At 44.9% G+C, this 17899-nt stretch overlaps 1 protein-coding gene across 1 annotated transcript in view; it reads right to left on the bottom strand.

The window, feature by feature from the left end:
- Positions 1-499: 499 nt before the first annotated feature.
- LOC139392574 (patatin-like phospholipase domain-containing protein 2) overlaps positions 500-17899 on the bottom strand; it is a 34337-nt gene continuing 16937 nt past the window's right edge. Inside the window, exons 5-9 of the mRNA XM_071140642.1 lie at positions 8955-9015; positions 8168-8353; positions 7074-7206; positions 3950-4069; positions 500-3825 (exon numbers count right to left, since the gene is read on the bottom strand). Of these exons, the coding sequence (XP_070996743.1) occupies positions 3597-3825; positions 3950-4069; positions 7074-7206; positions 8168-8353; positions 8955-9015 (729 nt within the window). The 3' untranslated portion in view covers positions 500-3596. The remainder of the gene's footprint in view (positions 3826-3949; positions 4070-7073; positions 7207-8167; positions 8354-8954; positions 9016-17899) is intronic.

The raw sequence follows: 17899 nt of genomic DNA, 5'->3' as shown, positions 1-17899 counted from the left end.
TCCAAAGGCACTTAAATATTTTGTATTTCCCATTCATCCTCTGAATGGCAGACATACACAATCCATGTCTCAATTATCTCAAGGTTTAAAAATCCTTATTTAACCCATCTCCTCCCCTTCATCTGCACAGATTGAAGTGGATTTAAGTGACATCAATAAGGGATCATAGCTTTTACCTGGTCAGTCTGTCATGGAAAGGGTATGTTTTGTGCACTCAGTGTATGTACCCAACAGTGAAAACACTTACGGGAGAGTGGGGTAATTTAAGACATTTTTTACATTCAGCATCACTCGGTCAAGGGAAATGTAGTATTTTTTCTAACAAAGATATCTACATATATTTCAGGATGTTGCAAATCCCTGGAAATAATCAGAATTCATGTAAACATTAAAGTTTAAAAAATATATCTTGTCCAAAAAAGTGGTTTGCACAACTTACCCTGGGTATGGGGTTAAGCCACCTACACATTTATGTACTGAATTAAATATTACCACTACCTTTATAAAACCATATCTATCTTTATTTCCCAAACACAATTCAGTACAATCACAATATATATTTGTATCATTTTAAGCATATTTTAACACAGGCTTAATGCCTAACAAACACTTTGTACTTTTAAAAACATTTTTAACATAGACCAGACCCTGTTTAAGCCTAGGAAGAATTTTTTGCTCAAGTTGCAATTGGCTCAACCATTGTCTCAACTTACCCCATGGTCATTGGCTCAATTTACCCCAAGGCAAACATCTTCACTATATTAGCCCACACAGCTACAAGGATGCACTTTCATGCTAGGTTTAGGATCTCATATTGAAGGTTATTGAGACCCCAACTGTTGGGGTTTAGATACAAGCATCATGAAACCTCAAACACAAATTAATTTGACGTGGTAAACATTTGTTTTTATACCTAACTTGCTTACCACTTTTTCCATGTGGTTTCTTCCTTCAAACTCCATGCAATTATGGACTCTTCCTAAATATTTGGTCAAATTATGGATTTTTGTGTATAAACAAAGCTCAATTTACCGCTTTGGTTCAACTTATCCCACTCTCCCCTACCTATTCTGCACAGTTTCCATAATGACGAGGCACCAAAATAGGATTTTAATACTTACAGTATATTTAAACACAAAAGGTCACATCATAAAAACCGTTGTTGTGTTTTATGTTATTAAGATAAGGTTCTTAATGTGAAATAACAACAGTAAAGTATATTTACGAAATATACCGCTAACCACTAGGCCATCTTAGGGACATCTTAACCACCTGGCATCTTAGGGACAAGTAGGTAGAGGTTTTCACAGTGTTACACACGTTATAAATACAAGAACAGTATGTACCCTACTATAAATGGGGCAGTGTGGGAACTTAAATTTGACATTTGATCATGCCATTAAAATTGTGAATCCTATGCACCTAAAGTTATTGTTCAAAAGCAATGGTCAACATTGAGAGATATTGTGATTCAAATTTCTTGACATCACAGTAGTTCATAGTTCAGTTCAAGGGTCCTGTCTAATAGTAGTCAGGAAAACACACAGCTCTTAGTCAAGGAAGTCAACGTCAACTCAGGTCAACAGTCCATTAGGAAGGAGGCATGAATGCTACATTTGACTGAACACAGGTAGTTAGGTACTGTAGGCATGTAGGTACTGCAGGTAAGTAGGTAGTGATAACACGTTATCTGGTAAAACTAGACAAAGTGATTTATAAAATGTGCATTTCCAAAACATTATTCACGGGCAGAGGTGGTGAGCTGGTTAAATGTTTTCCAATGTGTACTGTAGAATAAAAATGATTGGTGGAGTGATCAAAAGACATGATTGAGTCAAGTGTGTCTAACAGTTCTGGATCCCAAAGCTATTCGATCACATGACCATTTTTTGCCTATCCGAATCCACCTTTCAGTTCCTATACACTATAGACAGGCCCCGTGGGAGGGAACTTTAGCTGGTACATGTGGTTTCCATATGTTTGATATGTTCCATTTATTCCTTTTCAGACATTACAAAAATGCCCATCCTCCTATAGCTCCTCCCACCAGTCTCCTTTGTCGCTCAAATAGGTTAATAACTGATTGATAGTGCTAGCTTGTGGTTTGCTGCAACCTACAGTATCAGACCACTACTTATGACACAAATTTGATTACAATATAGCTACAGTATGTCAAGGGGCAAGGCTCTAGACTGAAACCATTTAATGGCGTTTTGCAACCCTTTGACTTGGCTGTGCGAGTTAAATTTGTATTGGGTGCCGTGCGAGCTGAACATTCATGACATGTTCACCTCACTCAAAAGTTTAAAAAAATAATTTAAAAAAAAGTCCCATTTTTTTGGGTGGCTAAGACCATGATTTGGTCAAACAGTAAAGTGCATTATCCTCATGATTCCTGCAATGAAAGTGTCTGCCCAGTCCCTTGGCTTGTTCCGTTGGAGCCTGCTGCTGTGATGAGCAAGCCACAGTGTGCACTCCGGGAGAGAGAAAAAAAGCTTCTTGATTGTATAGCATTTCAATATAACATTTCAAAATCCAATTGCAGGAAATACATAGCTTTACAAGCAACTACTGTGCTCAGCTTTCTGTGGGTATACTTTATATTTGTCATTTCCATAATTTTCAGCTCAACTGAGCTCCTGAGTGGCACAGCGGTCTAAGGCACTACATCTCAGTGGATGAAGCATCACTACAGACACCCTGGTTCAAACCCAGGCTGTATCACGACTAGCAGTGATTGGGAGTCCCGTAGGGCGGCGCACAATTGGTCATCTGGGTTTGGCCGGTGTAGGCCGTCATTGTAAATAAGAATTTGTTCTTAACGGACTTGCCTAGTTAAATAAAATAAATAGCAACTATTTTATAATCAAAATATTAGATATGGCTTTAAGATACGAAGCCTGCGAAATGCGTTATTGCGAGTGCATAGGGTAGCAGGGCTACAACTGCAACAAAAAAAGGACATTACATTTACTTTTAGATGAATACATGGCTACTAGCAGTGGGTATTATATTTAGTATTAGTGATCTAGCTAATGTGTTTTGAGTTCTCACTTTATCATGTGGTGTATAAGCCCCCAAATAAATGTGCCTATGATAAGCGTGCACACAACGATATAGGCAAATTCATCTCTATTGAACAAAAAATATCAGAAAATTCTAGAGCCCTATTTTAACAGTAAAATATACCAACTCACAATTCATAAATATATCAACTCGCAATTCATGACAATTTTTGGATTAGGTTGCACATCAAAATACTGTATTTGGAATCATGCTTTCCTGCTTGGACGTTAGATAAAACAACTTATTTCTTGAATAGCCGACCATCTCAGTAGTTATGGTCCATCTTGGGTTAGTTATAAAAATCTTTGATTTGACTTTACTCCCATAAAAACTCTGGATGGAAATGTGATTTGTGGCTAATGAGGCAATACAAATGTGATGTGACTAAAATATGACTCAAATTAAAGTGCATTCAGTTGACTAAAATGGCTGTTTTTGTCATTTTAACAATGACTAAATCATTATTCAAATCACAAAAATGTGACTAAGATTTAATGATATTTTAGTCAAAATGCCAGACTAGAATGAATCTAAAAAAGAGTGCCAAAATGAACACTGAAGCAGATCTGTCGTGGGGAGGAGCTGGGCGTGTGGGGGCTGGTGGGGCGGTGGGAAGGGGGGGGGATGGGGATGTTCCAGTATTGGCTTTGGAAGTTGAGAACAGAACGAGCAAACCCGGAGAGGTGACAGTCTCTCTCCCTGGGTCCGTCACTGTCCAGGGGTAGGGGCAGACTCATGCAATTCCTCAGGGAACCATCACTGCAAAAATAAAAAACACAAGGCCATTAGACTTTATTCATACTGTATGACATACATCCAAATCTACAAGTAGACTCCATCCATCAATAATATAACCCAGTAGTAGAAACTCCATGTCTCTCACCTGGTTATGTCTGCTGGTGCTCCTCTCCGGGTCTGTCTGCACATGCTCCCAGCCACATCCCCAGCCACCCCAGCTAGCCAACGCATATCTGCAGGAACCTCTGGGATCCACTCCACAAACCTGGAGTACAGGAGAGGGACAAGAAGAGTCAATGTACTGTGATGTACCACCAGTGGTGGATTGACTTGCCTATTTTGTTACAATGTCCACTAGGTGGCGGCCCTGTGCAGGACATTCAAATTGATTGGGTTTAGTAAGAAACCTCAACCTACTAAATTGTATTTGTCACATGCTTCCAACAATGCAGAGATAAAAAAAGACAAATAATAAAAAAATAATAACACAAGGAATAAATACACAATGAGTATGACAACCAGTACCGAGTTGATGTGCAGGGGTACGAGGTAATTGAGGTAGATATGTACATATAGGTAGGGATAAAATGACTAGACAACGGGATAGATTAAACGGTAACAGCAGCATATGTGATAAATCAAAAGAGATTAGTACGAAAAGGGTCAATGCAGATATTCCAGGTAGCTATTGATTAATTATTTAACTATTTAGCAGTCTTATAGCTTAGGGGTGGAAGCTGAACGGTCAATGTCTTGGGTGGCTGGAGTCTCACAATTTTTAGGGCCTTCCTCTGACACCGCCTGGTATAGAGGTCCCGGATGGCAGGGAGCTCGGCCCCAGTGATGTACTGGGCCGTACGCATTACCCTCTGTAACACCTTTTGGTCGGATGCCAAGAAGCTACCATACCAAGCGGTGATGAAACCGTCAAGATGCTCTCAAAGGAGCAGCTTTAGAATTTTTTGAGGAATCTATTCAGGCTCCTGAGGGGGAAGACGCATCATGTCCTCTTCACGACTGTGTTGGTGTGATGTGGACCATGATCATTCCTTAGTGATGTGGACACCGAGGAACTTGAAGCTCTCGACCTGCTCCACTTCAGCCCTGTTCATGTGGATGGGGGCATGCTCAGCCCTCCCCTTCCTGTAGTCCACAATCAGCTGTTTTGTCTTGCTGACGTTGAGGGAGAGGTTGTTGTCCTGGCACCACACTGCCAGGTCTCTGGCCTCCTCCCTATAGGCGATCTCATTGTCATCGGTAATCAGGTCTGCTACCACCGTCGTATCGTTGGCAAACTTATTGATGGTGTTGAAGTCGTGCGCTGCCAGTCGTGGGTGAACAGGGAGTACACTAGGGGACTAAGCACGCACCCCTCAGGGGCCCCAGTGTTGAGGGCCAGCGTGGCGGATGTGTTGTTGCCTAACCTCACCACCTGGAATGGCCAGGCAGGAAGTCCAGGATCCAGTTGCAGAAGGAGGTGTTCATCCCAGGGTCCTTAGTTTAGTAATGAGCTTGAAGGGCACTACGGTGTTGAACGCTGAGCTGTAGTCAATGAACAGCATTCTCACGTAAGTGTTCCTTTTGTCCAGGTGGGAAAGGGCAGTGTGGATTGTAATAGAGATTGCTTAAACTGTGGATCTTTTGGGGAGTTATGTGAATTGGAGTGGGTCTAGGGTGTCTGGGATGATGGTGTTTATGTAAGCCATGACTTTCAAAACATTTTATGGCTACAGATGTGAGTGCTGCGATAGTCATTTAGACAGAACACCTTGGCGTCCTTTGGCACAGGGATTATGGTGGTCTGCTTGAAACATATAGGCATTACAGATTGGATCAGGGAGAGGTTGAAAATGTCAGTGAAGACGCTTACCAGCTGGTCAGCGCATGCTCTGAGTACGCATCCTGGTCATCCGTCTGGCCTTGTGAATGTTAACCTGTTTATAGGTCTTTCTCACATCGGCAACGAGAGCATGATCTCACATTCAGTGTTGCTAGCCTCAAAGTGAGCATTGAAGGTATTTAGCTCGTCTGGTAGGCTCGCATCACTGGACAGCTTGCGGATGGGTTTCCCTTTGTAATCCATGATTGTTTGCAAGCCCAACCACATGCGACGAGCGTCTGAGCCAGAGTAGTATGATTCGATTTTGGTCCTGTATTGACGCTTTTCCTGTTTGATGGTTCGTTGGAGGGAGTATTCGGGATTTCTTATAAGCATCCACATTAGTGTCCTGCTCCTTGAAAGCGGCAGTTCTAGCCTTTAGGCCAGTGCGGATGTTGCCTACAATCCATGGCAACAATAAATATGTATGTACGGTCAATTTGGGGACGACGGCGTCGATGCACTTATTATTGAAGCTGGGGACTGATGTGGTAAACTCCTCAATGCCATCGGATGAATCCTGGAACATATCCCAGTCTGTGCTAGCGAAACAGTGCTGTCCGCGTCATCAGATCACTTCCATATTTTGCCCGTCACAGGTACTTACTGTTTGAGTTTTTGCTTGTAAGCGGGAATCAGGATTATAGAGTTATGGTCAGAATTGCCAAATGGAGGTCGAGGGAGAACTTTGTATGCATCTCTGTGTGTGGAGTAAAGGTGATCTAGAGTTTTTTGGACTCTAGTTGCACAGGTGACATGCTGGTAGAAATGAGGTGAAACGGATTTCCTGCATTAAAGTCACCGGCCACGAGGAGCATTTTCTCGTTTGCTTATAGCCCTATACAGCTCGTTGAATGTGGTCTAAGTGTCGCATCGGTAAATAGTATGGTCTACAGCTTATCGTGAGCTATTGCAACTCAGGAAAGCAGAACCTAGAGACTTTCTTAATATTAGCGATGGCACACCTGCTGTTGTTAACAAAGAGACACACTCACCACCTCCCCTTGAGCTTCTCAGACGCCACCGTTCTGTCCAAATACATTTATATTTACCATGTCCTTGTTTTGCCACAACTGAGAAATATAGGATATTACAGTTCTTCAGATCACATTGATAGGATAGTCTCGAACAGAGCTCATTCCGTTTATTTTCCAGTGATTGCACGTTCGCCAACAGAACAGAGGGTAGATATTTGGTTGCTGTGGTGGGCTAATGAGGTTGCTGTATGCTAAAGGATAGTTATGCTAAAGGTTATTTATGGACTTTTTAAAAGCTGATTTGTTTGCATTACTGTTGTCATTGGTTGCTGTTTGAGCTACTGTGACTGCATTGAGTTCATTGAGGGCTTGTTAGTTTGTGGTAGGTATAGTGGTATAGGATGTAGACTTACCTCTTGCCCACTGAGTAGGCTGATACCACAGGTAGTGTGCAGGGCAGGAGCATGTAGGAGGCCACTCTGACCGGCAGCATCTCAGACACCTGAGCATACAGACCAGGCTTCTGCTGGCACGCTTCACAAAACACTACAGTCATAGAGACACAATATGTCACACTTCGATGACACGGGCACAGCCTCAGATGACTTTCAGATACACACAACAACCACAGCCCCCCTCTTGACAGCAGAAGGAAAACATTGCAGTTTAAGAGTTAAGTTCCTGCAATTCGTCACATTCTGCCATGGGGCGTAGAGACAATGTTGTAGTTTTCAACCAAATTTGCTACAATTCTACACATTCTGCCTTTGGGCAGAGAGAAAATGTTGTAGTTTTAAACCCAAGTTTGCTGCAATTCTACACATTTTGCCATGGGGCGGAGAGAAGATTTAGCAGTTTTTAATATGATATCTGAGTGACTAACAAAATCATTGGGGGCTCCCCGATCTGTAATTCAACCATGATCATGATTACTGTAAGTTTAGATAGTTGGCAAAATTAGAATTTATCAATCCCCCCCAAAAAATGCTGACATGGGCTAATTGAGTGACGGAGTAGCTACGTTTCCATCCAATTTGCGACAGATTTTCATGTGAATATGATAAAATCTGCATAAAACAATATGCACATTTTCCCACCAGAGATGTGTTTTCATCAAACTGACTTTTTGCGGATAAAAGGCTGGTTGTGATGAGTTAGTGCCTGCCATGTCTGCATCTATAAAATTGTACTGGCATTTCATGTTTTCATCAGCCTGGTGGTGAACTTTAATGTTTCAGGTAATTCAACTGCATTAAATGGTTGATGGAAACCTGCTTAGTGACTGACATATCAAGAGAAAAACCACGGATGCACAACCATCTTACGAAATTGCATCTTGTGTATTCTACTATACGAACTCTCAAGAGTAAGTTGAGACCCCGACTGAGTAAAAAAATATCATTATATATATATATATATATATACACAAAAACGTGGAAATTGATACGTAGGCCTACAAAAGGGCGCCAGTTGCCAATCCCTCCCTGGTCTAGGTTGACGCATCTACCTTTTTTGATTTGGGTTGGCAGGTTGTCAACAATCTGCTCATCCAACCACCAGTGTTGCTTCCTCAGGAGGCGGAGCCGCCAGAACATCCAGTTCTTTGTTGTTTCCATGGCGATGGGCTTGCAGCAGGCGGCTTCTGATAGGTTGGGGTTGGGGCCGGCAGTCGGACACTCCAGCTTCAGCAGGTCTGACATCATAAACAATACATTCATCATCTTTATAATACAGCATAGACAAGTTGTTTGTTTAGCAACAAAACCGACGCGTGGCAACTATGGGGCAAAACAGACAAGGTTGGCTTAGGTTGTTGACAACATGTAAACTATATTTTGTCTCAATGTTTATTGAAACCATAGATACAATTGCACAATGAGCATTTGTTGTCACTTAAATACATTGTTAAAGTTGTTGGTTAGCTAGCTAGCCATATTAGCATTGACATGAAATCAGTCTAAACACCTCAAAACAAGACCTGGTAATCAAGATAAAACTAGCTGAAACAAGCCACCTACGAGTCCCCACACCGCAGCTTCTTCTCATTGTTGCTAGCTATCTGACTGTTCAGAATCATAACAAAGCACGGCTTCCGCGCACATTTTCGTGACCTTGTCAGCTAACCCGTCTATACAAATATTACACCATAAATAAGCGTTGGTTTACTCCATACTTCATATTGAACCCTGTACAATTGACATCATTGATGCTCACTGCATGTACTGTATATCACATTAGCTTATGATCTTAGCACAGCCCACTACTGCTGTCAAAGGCAACATAGTCATACTCACGGTTCTCCTCAAGAAAGCGAAGGGCGTCCTTGTAGCCACTCTGACATATCTCTGCCATGACCTGTCAAAGAAAACACAAAGATCATACCTATTGAGGTAAGGGATCATATGCAAGAGGTAGATTGAATAAATTTACTGCTCATAAAAAAGAGACACAAGATACCCATAAAACAGAGATTTTGTTAATCATATAACAACAGATACAGTTGAAGTCGGAAGTTTACATACACTTAGGTTGGAGTCATTAAAACTCATTTTTCAACCACTCCACAAATGTCTAGTTAACAAACTATAGTTTTGGTAAGTCGGTTAGGACTTCTACTTTGTGCATGACACAAGTAATTTTTTCAACAATTGTTTACAGATTATTTCACTTATATTTCACTGTATCACAATTCCACTGTGCCTTTTAACAGCTTGGAAAATTCCAGAAAATTATGTCATGGCTTTAGAAGCTTCTGATAGGCTAATTGACATCATTTCAAATCAAATCAAAGTTTATTTGTCACGTGCCCCGAATACAACAGGTTCACCTTACAGTAAAATGCTTACTTACAGGCTCTAACCAATGTTAAAAAAAGGTATGTGTGTGTAAGTAAAGAAATAAAACAACAGTAAAAAGACATTTGAAAAAAAAGAGTAGCAAGGCTATATACAGACACCAGGCTTATTGAGGTAGTATGTACATGTAGGTATTGTTAAAGTGACTATGCATATATGATGAACAGAGAGTAGCAGAAGCGTAAAAAGAGGGGTTGGCGGAGGTGGGATACAATGCAGATAGCCCGGTTAGCCAATGGGAGCACTGGTTGGTCGGGCCAATTTAGGTAGTATGTACATGAATGTATAGTTAAAGTGACTATGCATATAAGATAAACAGAGAATAGCAGCAGCGTAAAAGAGGGGTTTGGGGGGGGGGGCGGGGGGGGGGGGGGGGGGGGGGGTGGCACACAATGCAAATAGCCCGGGTGACCATTTGGTTACCTGTTCAGGAGTCTTATGGCTTGGGGTAAAAACTGTTGAGAAGCCTTTTTGTCCTAGACTTGGCACTCCGGTACAGCTTGCCATGTGGTAGTAGAGAGAACAGTCTATGACTGGGCTGGCTGGGGTCTTTGACAATTTTTAGGGCCTTCCTCTGACACCGCCTGGTGTAGAGGTCGTGGATGGCAGGAAGCTTAGCCCCAGTGATGTAATGGGCCGTATGCACTACCCTCTGAAGTGCCTTGCGGTCGGAGGCCGAGCAATTGCCGTACCAGGCAGTGATGCAACCGGTCAGGATGCTCTCGATGTTGCAGCTGTAGCACCTTTTGAGGATCTCAGGACCCATGACAAATCTTTTTAGTTTTGTGAGGGGGAATAGGCTTTGTCGTGCCCTCTTCACGACTGTCTTGGTGTGTTTGGACCAATCTAGTTTGTTGTTGGATGTGGTCACCAAGGAATTTGACGCTCTCAACCTGCTCCACTACAGCCCCGTCGATGAGAATGGGGACGTGCTCGGTGCTCCTTTTCCTGTAGCCCACAATCATCTCCTTAGTCTTGGTTACGTTGAGGGATAGGTTGTTATTCTGGCACCACCCGGCCAGGTCTCTGACCTCCTCCCTATAGGCTGCCTCGTGGTTTTCGGTGATCAGGCCTACCACTGTTGTGTCGTCAGCAAACTTAATGATGGTGCTGGAGTCGTGCCTGGCCATGCAGTGGTGGGTGAACAGGGAGTACAGGAGAGGACTGAGCACGCACCCCTGGGGAGCTCCAGTGTTGAGGATCAGTGTTGCAGATGTGTTGCTACCTACCCTCACCACCTGGGGGTGGCCTGTCAGGAAGTCCAGGATCCAGTTGCAGAGGGAGGTGTTTAGTCCCAGGTTCCTTAACTTAGTGATGAGCTTTGAGGGTACTATGGTGTTGAACGCTGAGCTGTAGTCAATGAACAGCATTCTCACATAGGTGTTCCTTTTGTCCAGGTGGGAAAGGGCAGTGTGGAGTGCAATAGAGATTGCATCATCTGTGGATCTGTTTGGGCGGTATGTAAATTGGAGTGGGTCTAGGGTTTCTGGGATAATGGTGTTGATGTGAGCCATTACCAGCCTTTCAAAGCACTTCATGGCTACGGACGTGAGTGCTACGGGTCTGTAGTCATTTAGGCAGGTTGCCTTTGTGTTCTTGGGCACAGGGACAATGGTGGTCTGCTTAAAGCATGTTGATATTACAGACTCAATCAGGGACATGTTGAAAATGTCAGTGAAGACACCTGCCAGTTGGTTAGCACATGCCCGGAGCACACGTCCTGATAATCCATCTGGCCCCGCAGCCTTGTGTATGTTGACCTGTTTAAAGTTTTTACTCACGTCGGCTACGGAGAGCGTGATCACACAGTCTTCCGGAACAGCTGATTCTCTCATGCATGCCTCAGTGTTGCTTGCCTCGAAGCGAGCATAGAAGTGATTTAGCTCGTCTGGTAGGCTTGGGTCACTGGGCAGCTCGCGGCTGTGCTTCCCTTTGTAGTCTGTAATAGTTTGCAAGACCTGCCACATCTGACGAGCATCGGAGCCGGTGTAGTATGATTCAATCTTAGCCCTTTATTGACGCTTTGCCTGTTTGATGGTTCGTCGCAGGGCATAGCGGGATTTCTTGTAAGCTTCCGGGTTAGAGTCCCGCACCTTGAAAGCGGCAGCTTTACCCTTTAGCTCAGTGCGAATGTTGCCTGTAATCCATGGCTTCTGGTTGGGGTATGTACGCACAGTCACTGTGGGGACGACGTCCTCAATGCACTTATTGTTAAAGCCAGTGACTGATGTGGTGTACTCCTCAATGCCATCGGAAGAATCCCGGAACATGTTCCACTCTGTGATAGCAAAGCAGTCCTGTAGTTTAGCATCTGCTTCATCTGACCATTTTTTTTAATAGACCGAGTCACTGGTGCTTCCTGCTTTCATTTTTGCTTGTAAGCAGGAATCAGGAGGATAGAGTTGTAGTCGGATTTACCAAATGGAGGGTGAGGGAGAGCTTTGTACGCGTCTCTGTGTGTGGAGTACAGGTGATCTAGAATTATTTTCCATCTGGTTGCACATTTAGCATGTTGATAGAGATTTGGTTGAACTGATTTGGGTTTCCCTGCATTAAAGTCTCCGGCCACAAGGAGCGCTGGGTGAGTGGTTTCCTGTTTGCTTATTTCCTTATACAGCTGACTGAGTGCGGTCTTAGTGCCAGCATCTGTCTGTGGTGGTAAATAAACAGCCACGAAATGTATAGCTGAGAACTCTCTAGGCAAGTAGTGTGGCCTGCAGTTTATCACAATATACTCTACTTCAGGCGAGCAAAATCTAGAGACTTCCTTAGATTTCGTGCACCAGCTGTTGTTTACAAATATGCACAGACCGCCCGCCCCCCCCCCCCCCCCCCCCCCCTCCCCCTCCTCTTACCAGAGTGTGCTGTTCTATCCTGCCGGTATAGCGTGTATCCCGCTAGCTGAATATCCATGTTGTCATTCAGCCACGATTCCGTGAAGCATAGGATATTACAGTTTTTGATGTCCCGTCGGTAGGATATTTGTGATCGTACCTCGTCTAGTTTATTGTCCAATGATTGCACGTTGGCGAGTAATATTGATGGTAACGGCAGCTTTCCTAGTTGCCTTCTGCGGGTCAGGATGAGGCACCTGGCTCTTCGTCCTCTGCGTCGCATCCTTTTGCGAATAATTGGGATGTCTGCCCTGTGGGGTGTTTGGAGAATATCGTGTGAGTCCTGCTTGTTGTTGAAGAAATCTTTGTCTAATCTGAGGTGAGTGATCGCTGTCTTGATATCCAGAAGTCAATTGGAGGTATATCTGTGGATTTATTTCAAGGCCTACCTTCAAACTCAGTGCCACTTTGCTTGACATCATGGGAAAATCAAAAGAAATCAGCCAAGACCCCAGAAAAACAATTGTAAAGTCTGGTACATCCTTGGGAGCAATTTCCAAACGCATGAAGGTCCCATGTTCATCTGTACAAACAATAGTACGAGTCTAAACACCATGGGAGTCTAAACACCATTGGACCACGCAACCGTCATACCGCTCAGTCTCCTAGAGTTGAACATACTTTGGTGCGAAAAGTGCCAATCAATCCCAGAACAATAGCAAAGAACCTTGTGAAGATGCTGGAAGAAACAGGTACAAAAGTATCTATATCCACAGTAAAACGAGTCCTATATCGACATAACCTAAAAGGCCGCTCAGCAAGGAAGAAGCCACTGCTCCAAAACCGCCATAAAAAAGCCAGACTACGGATTGAAACTGCACATGGGGACAAAGATCGTACTTTTTCAAAACTAGAATTGTTTGGCCATAATGACAATCGTTATGTTTGGAGGAAAAAGGGGGAGGCTTGCAAGCCGAAGTACACCATCCCAACTGTGAAGCATGGGGGTGGCAGCATTGTGTTGTGGGGGTTCTTTGCTGCAGGAGGGACTTGTGCACTTCACAAAATAGATGGCATCATGAGGCAAGAAAATTATGTGGATATATTGAAGCAACATCAAGACACCAAGTTAAAGCCTGGTCGCAAATGGGTCTTCCAAATGACCCCAAGCATACTTCCAAAGTTGTGGCAAAATGGCTTAAGGATAACAAAGCCAAGGTATTGGAGTGGCCATCACAAAGCCCTGACCTCAATCCTATAGAAAATGTGTGGGCAGAACTGAAGTGTGTGCGAGCAAGGAGGCCTACGAACTTGACTCAGTTACACCAGCTCTGTCAGGAGGAATGGGCCAAAAATTCACCCAACTTATTGTGGGAAGCTTGTGGAAGGCTACCCGAAACGTTTGACCCAATTTAAACAATTTGAAGGCAATGCTACCAAATACTAATTGAGTGTATGTAAACTTCTGACCCACTGGGAATGTGATGAAAGAAATAACATCTGAAATAAATCATTCTCTCTAACATTATTCTGACATTTTACATTCTTAAAATAATGTGGTGATCCTAACTGACCTAAGACAGGGAATTTTTACTAGGATTAAATGTCAGGAATTGTGAAAAACTGAGTTTAAATGTATTTGACTAAGGTGTATGTAAACTTCTGACTTCAACTGTATATAACCACACAAAATACAGGGCATGATCACATTCGTCATGTAATTTGTTATAACTATTTCTATTAGCAATTATGTTATTGATATATTTGGTTCCATTTCAACATATTTATTTGCGAAAGCAAAGTAACATATATAAATTATATCAAATTGCCTAGTACACACATCAAAACTTTTCAAATGCACAGAAAAACGTGGACAGTCGGGTGCATCGCAAATTCAGAACAGCTGGACAGCACAGCAACATAATATATAATACACTAAAGCACTAATCATTGGGAACGAGATCAGAATGACTGCTAAGGCTTGAAATTAGTATAACATCCAGGATTTTAACAAAGCAAATTTGAGAACAAGGCTACCTAAATTCTATCAGCATATTGATTGGAGCACCCATGTGGGCAATACACAGGACCATTGCTACTCTAACTTCCGCAATGCATACAAGGCCCTCCCCCGATCATTAGACTCTCCTATAGAAATGTAAATAGAAATGTAAATATAGTATAATGTCTTGTCTACCCCCACTAGTTATGTGCATTTCGCTTAGCTGGGTTCCGGTGTCCTTGGGCGTACAGCGAAGTACATGGAAAGTATTGCCAGGCATCGTCCTTGCTTAAGGATGACTCAATTGACATTGAAGTCCCAGAGGAGGGAGAAGCTACTCAGGCATTCCCTCTGTCTACTCTTCAGGCTGATTTGGAGAACCCCCACCTTTCCCAGGGGGTGGACCTTAATTTCGACAAATCCGGAAGTGAGGACGACGCATCAGACAGCACCCTCTCTGACCAGGAGATGGATTATGCCCCTGAAGAATTTCTCCCCTCTGCTCAGTTTGTGCTACTCAGCCAGACTGAAGAGGTAGGGCAGGAGTCAATAACTGCCCTCCCCTTCTTCGAAGCAATCAGACACGCTGCCACCAAACTTGATATTGTGTATCCCACGCCTCCCCCACCTTCCAAGAAGACTAGGATGGATGGAATCTCCTCTCAAAGTAATTCTACAATCCGTCCGACAGCATGTACCAGCCTTCCCAGACTGTCTGGCGTTGTTAGTCTTCCTGAGCAGAGCCACAAGTCACCTTCTCCTGTGACTTGCTACCCCCGCTTGGATATGCACGGCATGGAGTCATCGGAATGCCTCAGCCCGTCTCCAGTGGAGCCTTCCCTGGCTGAGCACCTCGACCCGAAGAATTGAGGTCCTCTTTTTCTGTCCCCAAGCTCATTCAATCACAGAATCTGTGTATGAGAGAATCTACAGATCTGCAGTTCATGTGGGACGCTCTGTGAACGCAGCTGCCCTCATCTCCATCTACATGGTGGTGCAGGTTAGAGCTATGCAACTTCCTGGCGAACGGTGGCACCGTCGACCGGGAGAAGCTAATGGAGCTAATTCACCATGCCGACACTCAAGTGTACTGCGCACGCGACCGCCGGCCAGAGAGCCCTCTGGCTGAACAACGCAAGGGTGTCAGAGGGAGAGGGAAAGATTCTCAATGGACATATTGATCCCACCAGACTTTTTGGACCAGCCTTATAGGAGATACAGGCCAGGTTTGACTCTAAGAAAAAGGAGACTGAGGCACTGGGCTCCCAGTTACCACAGAAACAATCCCTGAAACCGCAGAGCCCACGTTTGCCCAGGTCGTCAACATGAGCCTTCCCTCCCAGAACTGGAGGATCCCTAAGAAGCCTCAGCAGGCTTCTCCTGCATTTACGACCCAAGGACAGACACAGTCTGCTCACCAGCAATGCAGTGCCTCAGGGCAGAGGCGTCACTCCAAGCAACGAGCAGCGGAGACACCCTCAGCTTCATCCGGAGGGAAGGGGAAGAAGCGGCACACCTAGTGCTCGAAGATCCGGAAGAGTTCCTTTGACCTTAATGACCAGAGTCTTCTCGAGAGTCCTGCGTCAGGTCCCACAAGCTCATTTACACACGGTATAGGTGTAGCACAGGAGCCCCCCTCAAGACCCATAAGCCCTCATTGGGGTGGGTCAACACTACTCTTCCCCAAGTATAGTTCTCAAATAAAGAGTTCCCATCACATCCAGGCCCACGGTCCGAGGGTGATGGTTCAGAATATTCCCATGCAAAACAATCAACCTGCGGAGGTGCCCCAGTGGGGCGACTGCCACAGAGCTCCCCCAGGGGACAGGCGGGTTCCCTTACTTCTGACAGAGAGCAGTGGCATGCGTGTGCAGTCTCCCCTTGGGTTCCACGCACCGTAGACCAGGGGTACAGACTACAATTCGCAGGGGTCCCCCAGCGTTTCATGTCTACTGCACAGGGGGAAGCTGCCCGAGTCCTTAGAGACGAGATACAGTCGCTGTTGGCCAAGGGAGCCATATGCCTGGTGCTGAGGGAGGAAGCTCACCTGGGCTTATTCAGACAGTATTTCTTGCACCCCCCCCCCCCCCCCCTTAAACGGGGATCCTGGATTTATAGCACTTCAACAAGCATCTGAAAGTCAACAGATTTCGAATGACTGGTTGATCCGAATGGTTGATCTGCGCGGAGGCAGTGGAGCACACAGCCCTGCTGTTGTCGTGCCTACTCACTCTAGACTTCAGGATAAATCGTGCCAAAATCTTACTCTACCTGACCCAGCAGAAATATTTTAGGGATTGTCTCTGGACTGTATCCTGTTGAGCAGCCCTCACTGTGGAGACAGCAACGGCTTTTCGCCACTGTCTCTGTGTTTTGCCCAGCAACATCAGTCACGTAATGGATGTGTCTGAGGCTTCTTGGGCTCATGGTCTCCATGATTGTGGCAGTTCCGCTTGGTCTCCTCATGAGAGACTTCCAGCAATGGGTGACCTCACTTCACCAGGACCCGTTTCTCCATCGGCACAGGCGCGTGCTTCTCTCTGCAAAGTGTATATCGGCACTTCAATGCTGGAAAGCCCCAACCCTATTGACGTGGGGCTGCCCTACTGGGAGAGTGTTCACGCGTAAAGAAGTGACAATGGATGCATCACTACAGGGATGGGGGCAGTCCACAAAGGGCGTACGGTGAACAGCGTATGGTCAGACTCTATGAGTACAGCCCATATCAACGTTTTTAAGCTCTACACTGTGTTACTAGCCCCCAGGCACTTCCGTCCATTCTTACAGGGCCAAAATGTCCTGGTCAGGTCGGACAATATGTCTACGGTGGCATAAATCAACTACCAAGGAGGAACATTCTCAACTTCACTCTCTGGCGAGAGAGCTCTTGTTATGGAGCAGCGACCATCTGTTGTCTCTCGGAGCAACACGTGCCAGGTAGACTAAACTGAAGTGCGGATTTATTGTCGGGGGGAACCCCCTACCAGGGGAGTGGTGACATCATCCCGAAGTCGTCAAGGAGGTGTCGGGGCGTTACGGAAGGGCTGCCGTTAATCTGTACGCATTGCAGGACAATGTGCACTGTCGCTTGTTTTTTGCGATGAGAGATCACAATGCTCTTCTAGGCGTGGACGCGCTGGCCCACAAGTGGCCAGACGTGCTTCTGTATGCCTTCCCTCCAAATGGGCCTGATCCCACCTACTCTGGACAGAGTGAGAGCAAATGGTCTATCCCTCATCCTGATAGCTCTGCAGTTCCCGGGAAGCCATGGCTGGTGGAGATTGTACCTCTCCTGTACGCGCAACCATGGTGCCTCCCACAGCGCAGGGATCTGCTATCCCAAGAGCAGGGCGAAATATTCCACCATCATCCCGAGCTGATGGATCTCTGGGACTGGCCCATGAAAGGTCCAACTTAGACTCGGCGGGCTGCCTCTGAACGCCACAAATCAGAGTGCCACAACCCCTTCAACAAAGAGATCATTACGACCTAAAGTAGAGGGGATTCGAGAGGTTGTGTTAGAGACGAGAGTTGGTGTTCTTTCAGTG

This window comes from Oncorhynchus clarkii, chromosome 33, assembly GCF_045791955.1.
Source record: "Oncorhynchus clarkii lewisi isolate Uvic-CL-2024 chromosome 33, UVic_Ocla_1.0, whole genome shotgun sequence".
Classification (NCBI taxonomy): Eukaryota; Metazoa; Chordata; class Actinopteri; order Salmoniformes; family Salmonidae; genus Oncorhynchus; species Oncorhynchus clarkii.
Note: the sequence above shows the minus strand (reverse complement) of the source record. Positions and strands in the feature narration are given on the sequence as shown.